Genomic DNA, 19,137 nt, shown 5'->3' on the forward strand with positions numbered 1-19,137 from the left:
AGCCCGATGTGGGGCTCGATCCCAGGACGCTGGGATCATGACCTGAGCCGAAGGCAGCGGCCTTAACCCACTGAGCCACCCAGGTGCATTTCTTGACTGGATTATTTGTTCCTTGGGTGTTGAGTTTGATAAGTTTTTTATAGATTTTGGATACTAGCCCTTTATCTGATATGTTTTTTGCAAATATCTTCTCCCATTCTGTCGGTTGTCTTTTGGTTTTGTCAACTCCTTCCTTTTGTGTGCAGAAACTTTTTATCTTGATGAAGTCCCAATAGTTCATTTTTGCCTTTGTTTCCCTTGCTTTTGGAGACATGTCTAGCAAGAAGTTGCTGCAGCCAAACTCACAGAGCTTGTTGCCTGTGTTCTTCTCTAGGGTTTTGGTAGATTTTCCTGTCTTGCATCTAGGTCTTTCATCCATTTTTAGTTTAATTTTATGTATAGTGTAAGGAAATGGTCCAGTTTCATTGTTTTGCATGTGGCTGTCCAGTTTTGGAAATGTGTCCAATTTTCCCAACATCATTTGTTGAAGAGACTCTCTTTTTCCCATTGGATATTCTTTCTTGCTTTGTCAAAGATTAGTTCACTATAGAGTCGAGGGTCCTCTTCCTCTTCTTCTGAGAGTACTATTATGTTTATGTTGGTACATGTCTAATTCCTTACAGGTTCCTCTGGCTGTTCATTTTTCTTTATTGTTTTCTTAGCTTCTCCTTAGACTGAATAGTTTCAGTTGTCTTATCTTTAAGTTCTCTGAATTTTTCTTTTGCTTGAAATCTGCTATTGAACCCCTCTAGTAAGCTTTTCATTTCAGTTACTGTCCTTTTCAGCTCCAGAATTTCTGTTTAGTTTCTTTCTATTTCTGTCTCTTTATTGGCCTACTCATTTTGTTCATTGTCTTTCTGATTTCCTTTTTTCCCCCCTCATGATTTCCTTTAGTTCATTGACTGTATTTAAGACTACTCCTGGGGTGCCTGGTAGTTCAGTCGGTTGAGTGTCATTCTTGGTTTCTGCTCTGGTCATGATCTCATGCATCATAAGATCAAGCTCTCTGTCAGGCTCCCTTTTATCCCTCTGCCTCTCCTCCTCATGTGGGTGCACTCGCTCTTTTAAAATTATTAAAAAAAAAAAAAAGGACCATTCCTATAACATCTTTGACAATTCAAATGTCCGAGCTTCCTTAGTGATGGTTTCTGTCAAATTCTTTGTTTCCTATAAATGGTCTGTAGTAGTCTGTTTCTTTATGTGTTTAGTAATTTCTTGTTTTTGTTGAGTGCTGGGAATTATGTGTATTTCTGGTAATGTTGGAAATCCAATTCACTCACCTGTCAGAGATTGTGGAGTTTTGCTTGTTGGGGGCTGAATCTATCCATTTGTGACTTTCTGAGCTGTTTCCGCAAAAATATGTTACATGTTGAGTGTGGTCACTGAAGTTTCTGGCAGTCAATCAGTGACCTGACAAAGATTTCATTAAATGTCTAGCTCCTTGAAAAGAACCTCTTTATTTTTATTTATTTATTTGTTTTTAAGATGTGATGTGTTGGGCACCTGGGTGGCTCAATTGGTTAAGCAACTGCCTTTGGCCCAGATCATGATCCCGGTGTCCCGGGATTGAGACCCACATTGGGCTCCCAGCTCCTCCGGGAGTCTGCTTCTCCCTCTTCTCCTTTCTCATGCTGTCTCTTACTGTATCTTTCTCAAGTAAATAAATAAAATCCTTAGAAAAAAAGTGATCTGTCTAGTTTTTTTTATTTTTAAAGATTTTATTTATTGTCAGAGAGTTAACACAAGCAGGGAGAACTGCAAGCAGAGGGAGAAGCGGACTCACCGCTGAGCAAGGAGCCTGATATGGGACTTGATCCCAGGCCCCTGGGATGACCTGAGCTGAGGGCAGATGCTTAACTGACTGAGCCATCCAAGTGTCCCAAGAAACTGTCTCTTTAAATCCCATCTCAGCTGTAGAGCTACTTGAACCTGTCAAGGTTGAAACAATTACCAGCCTCTGTACTGGTCCTTTATTGATCAAAAGCCATGATTCGTAATAAATACACATATTGGAGGACTTTTGATTTTTGGAGGACAGGGTCCTTATTGCCTACTTTGACATCAGCTAGCCACACTAGAAGCATGGGCTGTCAGTCCCCATAGCTGCCTGCTCCAGGGTTCTGAGGTATGTGATGATTCCGCTAGCCTCCAGAGTTCCAAAATAGTTGCTTCAGACTGTTCCTGCAAACTCAATAGATGTTTAGTTTAAGGCATAGATTCTTAGAGCATCTTGTTCCAGCATCATCTATGACATCACCCAACTCTTTAATGTTAAACACATATTTTAAGTGTAGCTTTCTAATTCCTTTGACTTTTAAAAAAGTTGTGTTTATTGAGTTATTTGATAGTTGCTCTAAGGATTATATGTATGTCAATTGATCACAGTCTACTTCAAATTAAACCTGACTTAAATCTGGTAAAATATAGGATTTTTGATCCCATATAGCTCCATTTTATTCCCCTTACTTTGTTCTGTTATTGTTAAATATCTCATAAGTCTAACAACAAAGTATTAAAATAATTGCTTTATATAATCTTGTCTTTTAAAGTATTAAGAGAGAACTATATACAGTATTGTATATTTAATCACATATTTAACATTTTTTGTGATGTAACTTGCTTCCTTTGGATTTTACTTACTGTCTGTTGTTATTTTCCTTCACCCTGGAGGACATCCTGAGGTGTGGGCAATGGTAGCAGCTTTAGTTAAGTATGTCACTGTTCTCATCTCAAGTTTAACAGTTTTATTTTAATTTTTTTAATCAGTAAGCACTTCTCAATTTCTTAATATTTGGTCTGATTCCTAGGCCTCCAAATGTTTGTTTTTAAAAAAAAAAATTTTTTTTTTTTAAATTTATTTGACAGAGATCACAAGAGAGATCACAGAGAGAGAGAGAGGAGGAAGCAGGCTCCCTGCCGAGCAGAGAGCCTGATGCGGGACTCAATCCCAGGACCCTGAGATCATGACCTGAGCCAAAGGCAGAGGCTTAACCCACTGAGCCACCCAGGCACCCAAAATGTTTGTTTTTGACAATTTCCTTCAGTTTTTTAGTTGTTTCTTAGAGGGGAGAATTTTCTGAACTCTTTCCTCTGCCATAGCTGGGAGTTCACTCACACACCTTGCTATTTTTTGTATGATATAGATAATTCTTTCAACTTTTTTATTGTTGTAAAATACACATGAAATTTATGAATTTAACCATTTTAAGTGTATATCCGGTGATATTAAATACATTCATAATGTTATGCAACCATAACCGGTATTCATCCATGTAATTCTATCCATCTTGCAAAACGAACTTGTGGGGCACCTTTCCAGCTCAGTTGGAAGAGCATGCAACTGTTGATCTTGTGGTTGTAAGTTCAAGCTCCATATTGGGTGTGGAGATTACTAAAAAAAAAAAATTAACTCAAAAAATATTAAAGAAAAGAAAAACTGGAGTTCTATACCCATTAAACAGTTTCTCCCTATTATTCCCTCCTTAGCCCTTGGCAATCACCATTCTACTATGTCCGTGTGATTTTGACCTTATATGCCTTATATAAATAGAATCGTATTGTATTTTTAAAATTCAGTTAGTTAACATACAGTATATTATTAGTTTCAGGGGTAGTATTCAGTGATTCATCAGTTGTATTAACATCCTAGTGCTCATTAGATTACGTGCCCTCCTTAATGCCCATCACCCTGTTACCCCAGCACCTCCCCCACCTCCCCTCTAGCAACCCTCAGTTTGTTTCCTATGATTAAGAGTCTCTTATAGTTTATCTTCCTCTCTGATTTTGTATTGTTTTATTTTTACTTCCTTTCCTCTATGCTCCTCTGTTTTGTTTCTTAAATTCCACAAATGAGTGAAACCATATTATAATTATCTTTCTCTGATTGACTTATTTTCCCTTGGCATAGTACTGTCTAGTTCTATCCACATCATTGCAAAGGCAGGATTTCATTCTTTTTTTTTTTTTTTAATATGGAACGCTTCACGAATTTGCGTGTCATCCTTGCGCAGGGGCCATGCTAATCTTCTCTGTATCGTTCCAATTTTAGTATATGTGCTGCCGAAGCGAGCGGGATTTCATTCTTTTTGATGGCTGAGTAATACTTCATTATTTATCGATGTATCACATCTTCTTTATCCATTCATCTGTTGAGAGACATCTGGGCTCTTTCCATATTTTGGCTCTTGTGGACATTGCTGCTATAAATATTGGAATATAGGTGCCCCTTCAGAACACTATGTTTGTGTCTTTGAGGAACCCCAGTCTGTTTTCCAGATTGACTGTACTAGCTTGCCTGGGATCTTACTGATTTGTGTTTTTATGAATGGCTTATTTCACTTCACTTAATGTCCTGAAGGTTTATCCATGTTGTAGCATGTGACAGGAAGTTTTTCTTTTTTGAGGCTAAGTAATATTCCACTGTGTGTGTGTATGTATGTGTGTGTGTATTTGTATATATATATATATATGCATGCCATATTTTGCTTATTCATTCATCCATTGATGGGCACTTAGGTTCCTTTCTGTTTCAGTTATTGTGAGTAATTTCCCTCTGAATGTGGGTGTACAGATATCTCTTTGAGATCTTGGGTTTCATTCTTCTTGGTATATTGCCAGAAGTGAAATTTCTGGATTCCATGATAATTTTTAAATTTTTGAGGAACCTCCGTGCTGTTTGCCACAATGGCTGTACCAGTTTACATTCCGAGTAGTAGTGTGCAAGGGTTCAATTTCTCCACATCCTCACCAACATTACTTGTTTTCTGTTTGGTAGTAGCCATCCCAGTGTTTGTCTTGTGCTACTTCATTCTGGTTATGATTTGTATTTACCAAATGATTAGTGATGCTGACTTGGAGGGACCGGGGCTTGTAACAGTGGGGTAACGAAGTACAACAATGGCCATCTATTTCTCTAACTACATCTCTTTAACCAGAATCAGCAGTAAGTGATCCCTCATATTTGGAGGACAGAGTGCTTTTCACCTACACTGGCTCCTGAAAGCCCTGTGTAAGCTGCTGCAGGAATCTAGGGCATGCCTGCTGTCTGCTTTGTGGCTAGCGAGCAGCAGATGAGTAGTGGCTCTTGTGCTAAGAGCTAAAATAGACTGAAATTAGGCACAATTTTTCTCCAAATTATTCTCCAAATTTTCCACTGGGAGTTGGAAGCCTTCAGTTGACTAGAATTTCAGAAAGTTTTATCAGATTATGTCAGTGCAGTTGTCCACGTGAGGGCGGATTCCTGGTGTTTCCTACTCTGCCATCTTCCCAGAATCTTCTCTGTAGATGGCTTTTAGTACTGTCCTCAGCTATGTCCTATGACTTGTAGAAATTGGACTCAGAGGGGCGCCTGGGTGGCTCAGTGGGTTAAAGCCGCTGCCTTTGGCTCAGGTCATGATCTCAGGGTCCTGGAATTGAGCCCCGCATCGGGCTTTCTGCTCAGCAGGGAGCCTGCTTCCTCCCCTCCCTCTCTCTGACTGCCTCTCTGCCTACTTGTGATCTGTCAAGTGAATAAATAAAAATCTTAAAAAAAAAAAGAAAAAGAAAGAAATTGGGCTCAGAGCCAAGAAATGGCTAAAAGTGAACATCTCTTACGCTGATATAACCCGGCGAAGGAAAAGAGTTAGGAGTTGGGCAAGGAGTCATTGGACTTTATCATCTTGCCTGGGTCCTCTAGACCTCACCCCCCTCTTTTTTTTCTTTTTTCCCAAGAGGTGGCCTGGGGCTTGAGCCTTCACATACCTCTGTCCCCATGGAGACTTCCTGGCTCCTGCTACCTTCCTTTCCCCATATGCCCTGCCTAGACATGGGCAGACATTGAAGACTCAGAGTAATGTAGCACCTGCCTCTTAGCCTTGCCTTGTAACTGCTGGGTACCCTCTGTGGCAGGTGTGAAGGGACTCTAAATAGAGCTCATGGCTCCTGTATGTTTTGCTTAAGGTTTTCATTCATTTTTTTCAGCTAGCTTTATGCAGATAGGGGTGCTGGACCTGACGTGTGTTTGGGGCTGGGGTAAGAGTGAATAGAGTCTCTCTGAGCTTATGCCCTGTTGGAGCTTTCTGGAAATTACTGCCAAGGAGAGGAGAGAGGGTATTTGCCACCAAAAGTAATAAGCCAACTGTTCCACCTGTTATGAGGAGAAACTGCATATATAATTTTGGGAGAACCTGTATTGATTAGGTCTCTTGCCGCTAGCATAGAATTTCTGTGACTAAAAGCCAAATGTAATTTTATAACTGCCTTTATTTTCTGCAGGTAGTGCCTTGAACACCTCTGTAACCACATGCCTTGCCTTTCTCTTTTGGCAGAGGAATGTCCTGGCATCTGGAGTCATCCCTCAGATTTCTCTGATCATGGGCCCGTGCGCTGGTGGGGCTGTGTATTCCCCTGCTCTGACTGATTTCACGTTCATGGTTAAGGTAAGAAAGAAGGGCCTGCTTCTCCTGCCCTTTGAGAATTGTGTAGTAACTCACCTGCAATAAAAATAGTTCCTGACCTAGATCTAGGTTACCTGCATTATTGCGGCTCTCAGCATGGTAATGATAAGATCTTAGTGGAGGGAAGGTTTTGGCTGAAATCTGTAGCTTATGGGACTTCTGTGACAATGTGCTTGTGTACTTCATTGTTGGGTGGTTTTACTTGTTGATTTGAATTGCAAATGATTTTTAAGTAATCAAAGGATCCTATCTTCTGCCTAGAGGGGTGATTGGTTCCTAAATCCTATTAAAAAGTTCCTCATGGAAGCTCTTGAGGGGCTCAGTTGGTTGAGCACCTGACTCTTGATTTCAGCTCAGGTTTTGATTTCAGGGTTTTGGGATCAAGTCCTGTGTTACAATCTGTGCTGGGCATGGAGCCTGCTGAGGATTCTCTCTCTCTCCCTCTCCCTCTGTCTTTGCCTACTTCTCCCCCGACTTTCTCTCCCTGTCTTAAAAAGAAAGAAAATGTTTTTCATGGAAGTCTTTTCTGTAATCTACTTTATTGTGAAGTTGTTTCCTATATCCCATCTTTATTTCTTCGGCTGTTTGCCATTTCATTACATACCATCTGTAATGGTAAATCTGAACTCTAACTTCATTTTGAGAGGTGCTTTATCTGTAGAACATAATTCTAGTAGAATGAGATTTCTAATTTTAAATGAGGCCTACTTGCACTTATACATGGGTATTTACTTTAACTTGATATCTTTTAAAAAATTAGTCTTTTCCTCATAAAATATATTTAATAATAACAAACAATAAATGTCAAGACAGATTTGAGGGAGAGAGGTAAAGATCGTCCTCCAATATGAGGAGAAAACTGTAAATAGAAGGAATGTAAATACTTTTCTCGAGGTATTTTGGCAGTAAGAATTGAGAAATTATGAAAGGTGCTTACCCTTTGATCCAGGTATTCTATTCTTAGAGACAGACTGAAAACAATATTTATGTTCAATAGGGATGGATTTTAAAAATTCAGATGACCACATCTCTTTCCTGACCAAAGCAGAATTCCCTCTATCTTGCCTGCACAATCAGCATCTACCTGAGCTCACCCAGTCCTCTTCTTCCTGCCAGAAACAGAGGTGGCAATTCCTTTGGCTAAGCCCCATCTCTCCCCGTCTTCCTACATTTGTACATATCATGTATTGCAACTCTTCACACCTTTTCAGTAGCCAGCTTCCTCCTATCCATTCTGTTCCATCTGTCATCTTTAGCCTCTCCCTTCGTACTGGGTCCTCCCATCAGAACTGACCCCTATTTAGGTATTTCCTATCTTCAAAACAACCCAAAAGCCCTCCCTTACCCTGCATCTCCCTGTGGCTGTTGCCCTAGTCCTATCTTCCTGTCGTCTCCTTAACACATTCCAATTTGCTCTGCCCCCCTCGCTCTACTACAACTGGTTCTTTTAAGGTCACCAGTGCTTTCTGTGTCACTGCCAGTGATCTTTAACACACGTTTGCCTGCGTATTAGCAACATTTGTTTCCCTTTGCTTCCACTCTGTTGTCCCTGGCATTTCTTCTCACCTCTCCAGCCTTCTTGGTGTCCATCACTAACCCTAGTGTTAGCTGGCACCTTCAACATCTCAAATGATTACCATTTCTTTTTTGTGGTGAGAACATTTAAGCTCTACTCTCATTGTGGTTTTGATTTGCATTTCCCTGAAGATGAGTGATGTTGAGCATCTTTTCATGTTATCTGTTAGCCGCCATCTGGATGTCATCTTTGGAGAAATGTCTGTCTGTGTCTTCTGCCCATTTTTTTGTTTGGGTTATTTGTTTTGGAGATGTTGAGTTGTATCAGTTCTTTTATACTTGAGATACTAACCCTTTATCAGATATGTCATTTTCAAATATCTTTTCCCATTTAGTAGGCTGTCTTTTAGTTTTGTTGATGGTTTCCTTTGCCTATATATCCAAAAGTAGAATTGTTGGTGATTCTATTTTTAATTTTTTGAGGAACTTCCCTAATGTTTTCCATAGTGGCTGTATCAATTTACATTCCCATCAATGGTACACAAGGGTTCCCTTTCCTCCACAATCTTGCTAACAGCTATTCTTGTCTTTTTGATAATCACCATTCTAACAGGCTGAGGTGGCACCTCCTTTTGGTTTTGATTTACATTTCCCAGATGATTAGTGATGTTGACCATTTGTATGTCTTCCTTGGAAAAATGTCTGTTGATGTCCTCTGTTCATTAAAATTTTTTTTTCTAGCTTTATTGGTACAATTGTCATATAGCATGTGTAAGTTTAAAGTGTACAATGTGATATCCTTATATATACGTATATTGTGAAATGTTTATCACAATAAGGTTAGTTAATACATTTTTCATTTCACGGGCGCCTGGGTGGCTCAGTGGGTTAAAGCCTCTGCCTTCAGCTCAGGTCATGATCCCAGGGTGTTGGGATCAAGCCCCGCATCAGACGCCCTGCCCAGTGGAGAGCCTGCTTCCTTCTCTCTCTTTCTCTCTCTGCCTGCCTCTCTGCCTGCTTGTGATCTCTGTCTGTCAAATAAATAAATAAAATCTTTAAAAAAAATACATTTTTCATTTCACATAATTACCATTTTAGATTTCTGCTGTAGTTGTTACTGAGTTGTAGGTGTTCTTTAAATATGTTTGATATTAATCCCTTTTCAGATATATGATTTGCAAATATTTTCTCTCATTCAGTAGGCTGCCTTTATATTTTGTTGATTTATCTTTTGCCATGCAGAAGCTTTTCAGTTTGATGTCCTACTTGTTAAGTTTTGCTTTTGTTCCTTCTGCTTTTGGTGTTGTATCCATAAAATTGTTCCCTATGTTTTCTTTTTTTAAATTAAAAAAAGTTGGTTTTGAAGATTTTATTTATTTGAGAGTGATAGAGAGAGACAGAATGAGCAAAGAAGCATGCACAAGCACGGGAGGGGCAGAAGGAGACAGAGAAGCAGGCTCCTGCTGAACCAGGAGCCTTATGTGGGGCTCGATCCCCGCACCCTAGGATCATGACCTGAGCTGAAGTCAGACGCTTAGTCGACTGAGCCACCTAGGTATCCTCTGCCATGTTTTCTTTTAAGACTTTTATGGTTTCAGGTCTTTAAGCCTTTAATCCATTTGAGTTAACTTTTGTGACCAGTTGAATATATGGGTGTAATTGCATTCTTCTGCCTGTAGAGATCCAGATTTCCCAAAATCATTTGTTTAAATTTAATTTATTTATTTAAGATTTTATTTATTTGAGAGAGAGATAGAAAGCTTAAAAGAGAGAGAAAGAGAGATCACAGGCAAAGGGGAGGAGTAGAGGGAGAAGCAGACTACCCACTGAGCAGGGAGCCCAATGCAGGACTTGATCCTAGGACTCTGGGACCATGACCTGAGCTGAAGGCAGATGCTTAACCAACTGAGCCAGCCAGGCACCCCCAAAATCATTTATTGAAGATCCTTAACTTTTCCTCATTGACTATTCTTGGCTCTTTTGTCGAATATTAGTTGGTAGTATATATGAGGGTTTGCCTCTGGGCTCTTGATTCTGTTCTATTGGTTTGCAAGTATGTTTTTATGCCAATACTATACTGTTTAAAAGATTACTATAACTTTGTAGAATAGTTTGAAATCCAAAAATATGGTGCCTCTAACTTTAATTATCTTTGCCAGAATTGTTTTTGTTATTTGGGGTCTTTTGTGGTTCTATACAAATTTTATTTTATTTTATTTTTTTAAAAGACTTAAAAAAAAAAGATTTATTTATTTATTTATTTGACAGACAGAGATCACAAGGAGGCAGAGAGGCAGGCAGGGGTTGAGGGGAGGCTGAGCAGAGAGCCCATGCAGGGCTCCATCCCAGGACCCTGAGATCATGACCTGAGCCAAAGACAGAGGCTTAACCCACTGAGCCACCCAGGCACCCCTCTATACAAATTTTAGACTATTTTTTTCTATTTCTGTCAAAAATGTCATTGGAATTTTGAAAGGAATTGCATTGAATCTATAGATAGCTCTGGGTAGTATGGACATTTTAATAATACTCTTATCCAGGAACATGTGATCTCTTCCATTTATTTTTGTCATCTTCAGTATATTTCATCAAAATCTTAGAGTTTTCAGTGTATAGATCTTCCCACCTCCTTTGTTAAATTCATTTGGAGTATTTTATTATGCTGATGCTATTGTGAATGGGCTGACGTTCTTTTCCTTTTTCCGTGTAGAGAAAGCTACTGATTTTGGTGTTTGTCCTTTTTTATTAGTTATGTGTTAGTGTGCTAAGCAATCCCATTCTGCACTTGCAGAACTTTTAGTATCTGCATATTAGTGCCATCTCCCCTCTTTAGTCCTCCACAACTAATCATCAGGTCTTAATCATTCTACATGTTAAATATTTGATGTGTTTAATGAGAGTGCAATAAAAATGCTACCAGACTGATTTTTAAAGGACTAGATATTCCATAAAAGAAATAATGAGTGGCATGCTCTGCTAGGTGATAAAATATAAAGTGAAATAACAAACTGGTTCATTAATTTATAAATAAATAGACCAGGAGAACAGAATAGAATTGAGAAATAGATGTGAATATACTCAAATATTTAGTTTCTGATGAAATGGATTTTATTCTATTCAGCGTAACCCATAATGTCAGTTTTTTGTATCAAAGACCTCAAAGGTTCCAGCATTACTAAATTCCGGTTGACATTTCTCAGTCATCATCTTACTTGACCTTTCAGCATTTTACTTAGCTGATCATTCCTTCCTCTGAAACTTGGAAGCACTGTAATTCTTGGATTTCTTCTTCTAGCTCTTCTCTCCTTCCCTGGCTGATTTTTATCCCATCTCCAAACTTTAAATATTCAGCTCTTTGCTGACAGCTCTCAAATCTGTGTCTTCCGGATGGAATACTCCTGAACTCTAGGATTACCCATTTGGGTACCTACCAGTGTTTCCATTTGGCCTTCAGTGGTATCTCAAACTTCATAGGTTTTGGTCTCTTACAAGCCTCTTCCAACTTGCTTTCCTGCAGCCTTCCCCATCTCAATAAAGAGCAAGTCCAGCCTTCCAGTGGCCCAGGTGAAAAAACATTGCACCATTTTAACTCCTCTTTTTCTGTCACGTGCCAAGTTCAGTTCCAAGTCATATTCATTCTACTTTAGAATGTAATCTAAAATTATATTGCTTCGTATGTCTTACTACTTACACTGCTACCATATTAATTCAAGCATCCCACCTGGATTATTGCAGAGTCCTAATTTGTCTCCCTGATTCTGTCTTTGCCTCTCTCCCACTTAATTTAAATTTTTTTAAGCACTGTTAATTGTCTCATACTCAGGGAAGTACGTAAAATACGTAAGTTTGACAATTATTAAGTGCAAATCAATGTAAATAATACTGAGTTCAAGAAATGACCTTCAGGAGCCCTCCTCCTATTACCTTTCCTAATCACTATTGCCTCCTTTCATCCTGTCCAGAATTCTTTGTGATCTCAGCTTTTATGGTAATCATCTGTATTTGCTTTGCTTTATAGTTACAAGTTGTGGTTTGTTGCCTGTTTTGACTTTTAATATAAGATGAAATCATATAATATTCATTCTTTTGTTCATTCTTTTGTGTGTGACTATGACTCATTATGTTTTTAAGATTTATCCATGTTCTCTGTAAATATAGTTCATTCATTTTAATCTGTAGTAAATTATCTTAACATATTCATGCGTTCTACTACCTTTTGTGTTTAAAGATTTTTGCCATTGCTGTGGATGCTGATATAAACATTTTTTTAAAAGATTTTATTTATCCACTTATCTATTTGACACAGAGAGAGAGAGAGAGATCACAAGCAGGCAGAGAGGCAGGCAGAGAGAGAGGGGAAGCAGGCTCCCCACCAAGCAGAGAGCCCGACACGGGGCTTGAGCCCAGGACCCCAGGACCATGACCCGAGCCCAAGGCAGAGGCTTTAGCCCACTGAGCTACCCAGGTGCTCCGTGATCTAAACATTCTTAAACCTGTACCTTGGTTTCTGGTTCTCAGGGTAAGAGCATAGTTATGTCATAGGATGCACATATCTTCAGCTTTTTAGGGTAATGCCTAACTGTTCATTAAAGACGGTAGAGCAATTTACACTTCTATTTGCAGTGTGTGAGAATTTAACTTGTTTCACATCCTTGCCAGCACTTTTATTAGTATGATTTAATTATGCCAGTTTGCATGTGGTATGATCTTTCATTGCATTTCCATGACTAATGAGATTTAGCACCTTTTCATATGTTTCTTCTTTTGTGGTGTGCCTGTTCATCTCTTTTGCCCATTTTAAGAATTGTGGGTTTTTTTCTTATTTTTAGGAGTTCTTTTTATATTCTGGATGTAAGTTCTTTATCAGTTATATGTTGCAGCTGCCTTCTCCCACACTGTGATTTGCAGCTTTCCTCCTCTTAATGCTACCTTTTGAACAGTGTTTCAAAAGTCTTTATTTTGGAATTTCGAATTTTCAGAATTCTATTATATATTTATTTATTTTTATGTGAGGTTTAATCCCAGGACCCTGGGGTCATGACCTCAGCCAAAGGCAGATGCTTAACCAACTGAGCCACCCAGGCAACCAAATTTTCAGAATTATTAACCATTCATGAGTGGGTTGTATGTATCATGTTTCTTTACTGTTTAATGCTTCTGGATATAATTCTTAAGAATTAGGATATTTTCTTTCACAACTAGTTAATAAATTCAGGAAGCTTAACACTGATGTAGTACTTTAAAAATTGTGGTAAAATATACATAAAAAAGTAAAAAATGGAAAATTTCAGTTACAGTTCTATGGCATTAGGTATATCCACATTTTTGTGATACCGGCACCACCAGCAATCTCCAGAAATTTTTCATCTATCCCAGCTGAAACTTTTTACTTATTAAACACTAGCTTACCATTCCCTACTACTCCTAACACTGTTCTTTCTGTGAATTTTTGGAATCTTATAGTATCTGCCTGTTTGTGACTGGCTTATTTCATTTAGCCTAATGTCTTCAGAGTTAGTCCATGTTGTAACATGTGTTAGAATTGCCATCTTTTAAAGGCTGGTTAATATTCCTTTGTATGTATATGCCACATTTAAATATCCATTCATGTGTCAGTGAACACTTGAATTGTTTCCATCTTTTTAAATTTTCTTCCCCAAAGATCTTATCCATTTATTAAAGAACAGGAAGAGGGAGAGGGAGAAAGAGAAGCAGACTCCCAGCTAAGCAGAGATCCCAATGTGGGACTCAATCCCAGGACCCTGAGATCATGAGACCTGAACTGAAGGCAGATGTTTAACCACCTGAGCCACTAAAGCACCGCTGCTTTTTTTTTTCTCTTTAAAGATTTTTAAAAAATTATTTATTTGACAGACAGAGATCACAAGTAGGCAGAGAGAGGAAGGGAAGCAGGCTCCCTGCTGAGCAGAAAGCCTGATGCGGGGCTCGATTCCAGGACCCTGGGATCATGACCTGAGCCAAAGGCAGAGGTTTTAACCCACTGAGCCACCCTTTTTTTCTTTAAGATTTTATTTATTAGCAAGGGAGAGCACACAGGTGGAGGGGGTGAGGGAGAGGGACAAGCAGACTCCCCACTGAGTGGAGAGCTAACGTGGAACTCTGATCCCAGGATGCCAAGATCATGACCTGAGCCAAAGGCAGATGCTTAGTGGACTGAACCATCCAGGGAATCCAGCTGTTTCCAGCTTTTGGTTATTGCAAATAAACTGCAACAAATATTGATGTACAAGTTTTTGTACTGTTTCTGTGGCATTCTCTTTTTGTTCTTTGGGGTATATATCTAAGAATAGAATTACTGGGTCAGGTATTATTTCTCTTTAAAATTTTTAGGAAACATCATCCACTGTTTTCCACAGTGGCTGCACCAGTTTGCATTGCCACCAACAGTACATGAAGGATCCTTTTTTTCCCACATTCTTACCAACACTTGTTGTTTCTTAGAGTATTTTTGATTTCAGCCATTCTGACACGTGTGAGTGTAACATTTCTTTTTTTTCCTTTTTTTTAAAGATTTCATTTATTTATTTATTTGGCAGACCGAGATTACAAGTAGGCAGAGAGGCAGGCAGAGAAAGAGAGGAGGAAGCAGGCTCCCTGATGAGCAGCCCAATGCGGGGCTCTATCCCAGAATCCTGGGATCATGATCTGAGCCAAAGTCAGAGGCTCAACCCAGTGAGCCACCCAGGCGCCCCATGAGGAAACATTTCATTGTGGTTTTGATTTGCATTTCCCTGATGAATAGTGATGTTGAGCATCTTTTCACGTTTCTGTTAGCCGTCCGGATGTCTTCTTTGGAGAAATGTCTGTTCATATTTTCTCCCCATTTTCAGTGGGATTATTTTGGTGTTGAGTTTTGTTGGTGTTGGATATTAACCCTTTATCAGATGCATCATTTGTAAATATTTTCTCCCATTTAGTATGTTGCCTTTTTGTTTTATCATTTCCTCTGCTTTGCAAAACCTTTTTTTGTTTTGATGTAGTCTCAATAGTTTATTTTTGCTCTTGTTTCTTTTGCCTGAGGAGATATATCTAGAAAAATGTTGCTTAGGCCCCTGTTAATTTTTGAATTACTTTTTATTGTCGAGTTACAATATTTAAAATAAGTATATAAATACTTAAAATAAGTATTCTGGATATTAGTTACTTATCAGATACGTGATTTGCAGATATTTTCTCACATTCTGTGGGCTGCCTTTTCATTCTGTTGGTAGGACCCTTTGCACAAGATTGTAATTTTGATTAAGTCCGGTTTATTATCTTATGTTGCCCCTGAATTTTTGTCTGTATCTAAGAAGCGTTGCCAGATCCAATGTCATGAGACTTTGCCCATTTCCCAGTGTCATGAGACTTTGCCCATTTCCTAAGTGTTATGCTTTTAGCTCTTCTTTGTAGGCCTTTGGTCCCTTTTAGTTAATTTTTGTATATGGTAAAACATAAAGTCCAACTTTATTCTTTTACATGTGAATATGCCATTTTTCCATCACCATTCATTGAAAAGATTGTCCTTTCTCCACTGGATGGTATAGGTATCATTGCCAAACCATTTGAGCATCTGTATAAGGGCTCATTTCTGGGCTTTCTGTTTTTTGACTGGTCTATGTGCCTTCCTGCCAGTACCACACTGTTTTGATTCCTGTAGCTTTGTAGTTGGTTTTGAAGTCAAGAAAGTGTGAGTCCTCCAACTTTGTTCTTCTTTAAGATTGTTTTGATTATACAGAGTACTCTGAGATTCCTCATCAATTTTAGGATGGACTTTTCTCCTTCTGTAAGAAAAAGTCATTGTGGTTTTGATAGGGATGGCATTGAATCTGTATATTGTTTTTGGTAGTGTTGACATCTTACAGTATTGAGTCTTTCATCCCATGAATAGGAGATGTCTTTCTATTTATTTGTGAATTTTTAAATTTCTTTCAGTGATGTTTTATAATTTTTAGTGTACAAATCTTGTGCCTTTTTAGTTAAGTCGTTCCTAAGTACTTTATTCTTTTAGAAGCTATTATAAATGAAATTATTTTTGTAATTTCCTTTCCATATTGTTTGTTGCTCTATAAAAATGCAGCTAATTTTTTTTAAAGCAGGAGAAAATCAAATTTAATTTCGTACCTCCAGAGAATCTACACAGACATGGAAATTTTAAAAATAGGCAGAATGAGGTATATTTGTAGTCCTGAGCTAAGGAGCAGGAAGATGAAAAAGAGTAAATGTTTGGTAAACAAATGTTTGCTGGGCCACTCAGAAACAATGGGACATTGAAGACTTTGAGCAAATAGGCCTTTTTAGGTTCCTCCCTGTCTACCATACCTAGTTCGTGGTATAATGTAGTTTTCCATTGGGATAGCTATCTTTCTGAAGCAGGTCCTCTATCTAAATTCTTTTCAGGCAGTTGTAGGGAAGGTAAAGAGCTTTTCCTGAATCTGCTGGATATTGATTGCTTTTTATCTTAAAATAATCTTCACGTCAAAGTTGCCCATTATGGGGCATCTGCCTTGGCCCCTGCCATGGCCCCTGCCACGTCAAGATACAGCATGATTTGGTGAGCCGAATTAGTGACCCAAATTAGACCTAAGAAAACTGCTAGCCAACAGTGACAGAATACTTAAGTCAATTCAGTGCCTTTAAAAAAAAAAAACAAAAAAACACAGGTGGTTTAAAAGTGTTTTTTTGATATTTTTAAAAATTTAAGTTCAGTTAATTAACATATAATGTATTATTGGTTTCAGAGTACAGGTCTGTGGTTCACCCAGTGTTCCTTACATCATGTGCCCTCCTTAATGTCCATCCCCTAGTTACCCCATCCCCCTACCACCCTTGCCTTCAGCAACCCTCAGTTTGTTTCCTGTGATTAGGAGTCTCGTTTGTCTTCCTATCTAGTTTCATCTTGTTTTATTTTTTCCTCTCTTGCCCTATGATCCACCGTTTTGTTTCTTAAATTTGCTTTATGTGGCTTTTGTTCCCTGAAGCCTTTCTGTATAGCTTAGAGGATGAGAATGAAAATGGTTGCTTCCCCATCTCTGGCCCTAGAGCCAAAAGCTCGGAGCCCCACTCCTCAATGAGTCCTCAGCAAAAAGCCGTCAGTCACTCCTGTCTCCTTAGTCTCCAGCTACACTCCATGCTCACCTGGCCTGTGACTGAGTGTTTCTGTTTCTGGCACATGACCCTGCTTTGGGTCTCCAAACCCTGCAGATTCCTGTGGCATGCTCCTATGCTGCACCTCCCTGGCGAGGAAGGGGGAGTCATCTGTTCTGCTGCTGGTTGGGCCCCTGCTTAGAGACTAGTCACCCATATGTGCTGGGGTTCATGGTTTATGGTAACCCCAAGCTGAGAGCCTACTTCTGGGCTCACTGTTTGCGGCTGGCTTCCCCACTCTGGTGCCTGCTTCATTCAGGCACCCCTGGTCTTCCTGTGACCCAAGGATCTGAGACCACACTGTCCCAGTGGGGGTTCTACCCACCCCCCGCTGTCTGAGCGATGTCCCTCAGCGGAGCAGACTTCTAAAAGTTCCAGTTTTGTGCTCTGCTGCTCTACCACTTGCCAGGAGCTGACTGATGGAAGTTCCCTTCTTCTCCCTCCCATCTATCTTCCTGTATATTGCCTCAGATTCACTTCTCCACACCTTGCAGAAAGTGGTTGCTTTCCTATTTGTAGAGTTGCAGCAATTCTTTTCTTAGAACTTTGGTTGAGTTCACAGATGTTCAGAATGCTATGATAGCTATCTAGCTGAATTTCTGGGACCAGATGAAATTAAGGTCTCCTACTCCTCCACCATCTTGGACTCCTGTTTCTGACTTAAAAAAAAAAAAAAAAAGTGGTTGAATGTAATTTCCAGTTTGCTTTTGAATTTAGATGTAACCAAACCTCCACTCTTAGCTATGCATTAAATGGCAGTGGTTGTTGCCTCCTTTTTCATCTTACTCTGAAATAATGACTCTGGACCCAGACCTAATAGCCCTCCTTGAGTCTAAGCAATTCAGGCAACCGAGAGGGTGTCTGAAATGTAGCTAATTTTTTGTATGCAGCAACTTTGATTAATTTTTTTTTTTTTTTTTTTTTTTTGCCCCTGTGGATTCTTTAGGGTTTTCTATATATAAAATCATGTCATCTGCAGACAGATTTTTTTTTTACATCATCATTTCTGATTTGCAGGTCTTTTCTTTTTTTTTTTTTTCCTTGCCTAATTGCTCTGGCTAGGACTCTTAGTACTATGTTGATTAGAAGTGGTGAAAATGAGGATCCTTGCCTTCTTAGCTGAACTTAGAAGAAAAGCTTTCAGTTTTTCACCACAGAGTATGATACTAGCTGTGGGTTTTTCATAAATTGCCTTTACTATGTTTTCTATTTCTAGTTTTCTGAGTATTTTTATCATGCTAGGATGTTGAATTTTGTCAGATACTTTTTCTGCATCGATTGAGATGATCATGTAATTTTCTTCCTTTTGTTTATTGAAGTATTTTTACATTGATATCTCTGCAGTGGGCCATTCTTAAATGTCAGGTAAAAATTCCATTTGGTCTTGCTGTGTAATTCTTTTAAAATGTTGGGTTAGGTTTGCCAGTAACATGAATATTTTTGCATCAATATTTATATGGGATATTGATTTGTAGCTTTCTTCTATTGTCTGGCTTTGGCATTAAGGTAATGGTGGGCCTTAGAAAGTGTTTCATCCTCTAATTTTTTTGGAAGAGTTTGAGAGGAATTGATATTTAATTCTTCTTGAAATGTTTGGTAAAATGCACTGGTAAAGCCCTGTGTTACTGATTAGTCTTATAGGTTGTTATTTTAAGAATTGTTCATTTCATCTGGGTTATCCAATTTGGTGTGGAATTGTTTGTAGTACTCTTATCCTTTTTATTTTTTGTAGAGTTGGCAGTAATGTCCCTATTTTCATTTATTTTAGTCCTTTGGCTCTCTCTTTCTTAGTCCATCTAGCAAAAGATACGTCAGCTTTGCTAATCCTTTTGAAGAATGAACTTTTGGTTCCATTGAGGGGTGTGTGTGTGTACATGTGTGTTATATCTTGCTTTTCTATTTTCTCATGCTCTGCTCTGATCTTTATTTTCTTCTTTCTGCTAACTTTAGGTTCAGGTGGTTTTTTTTTTTCTTAAGGTATAAAGTTAGGGTATTTGGGATC

General features: G+C 38.8%; 1 protein-coding gene and 1 non-coding gene across 3 annotated transcripts in view; one reads left to right on the top strand and one right to left on the bottom strand.

The window, feature by feature from the left end:
• The window catches only part of PCCB (propionyl-CoA carboxylase subunit beta), a 104,520-nt gene that overhangs the window by 22,430 nt on the left and 62,953 nt on the right, over positions 1 to 19,137 (top strand). For both annotated transcript variants that reach the window (XM_059390974.1, XM_059390975.1), the window contains one exon: positions 6,345 to 6,455. In XM_059390974.1, coding sequence (XP_059246957.1) covers positions 6,345 to 6,455 — 111 coding nt within the window. The remainder of the gene's footprint in view (positions 1 to 6,344; positions 6,456 to 19,137) is intronic.
• On the bottom strand, positions 4,005 to 4,109 carry LOC132012651 (U6 spliceosomal RNA). The gene has a single exon (XR_009402656.1). It is a non-coding gene; the product is annotated as a U6 spliceosomal RNA (small nuclear RNA).

The sequence above is a fragment of the Mustela nigripes genome, chromosome 2 (genome assembly GCF_022355385.1).
Source record: "Mustela nigripes isolate SB6536 chromosome 2, MUSNIG.SB6536, whole genome shotgun sequence".
NCBI classification, from domain to species: domain Eukaryota; kingdom Metazoa; phylum Chordata; class Mammalia; order Carnivora; family Mustelidae; genus Mustela; species Mustela nigripes.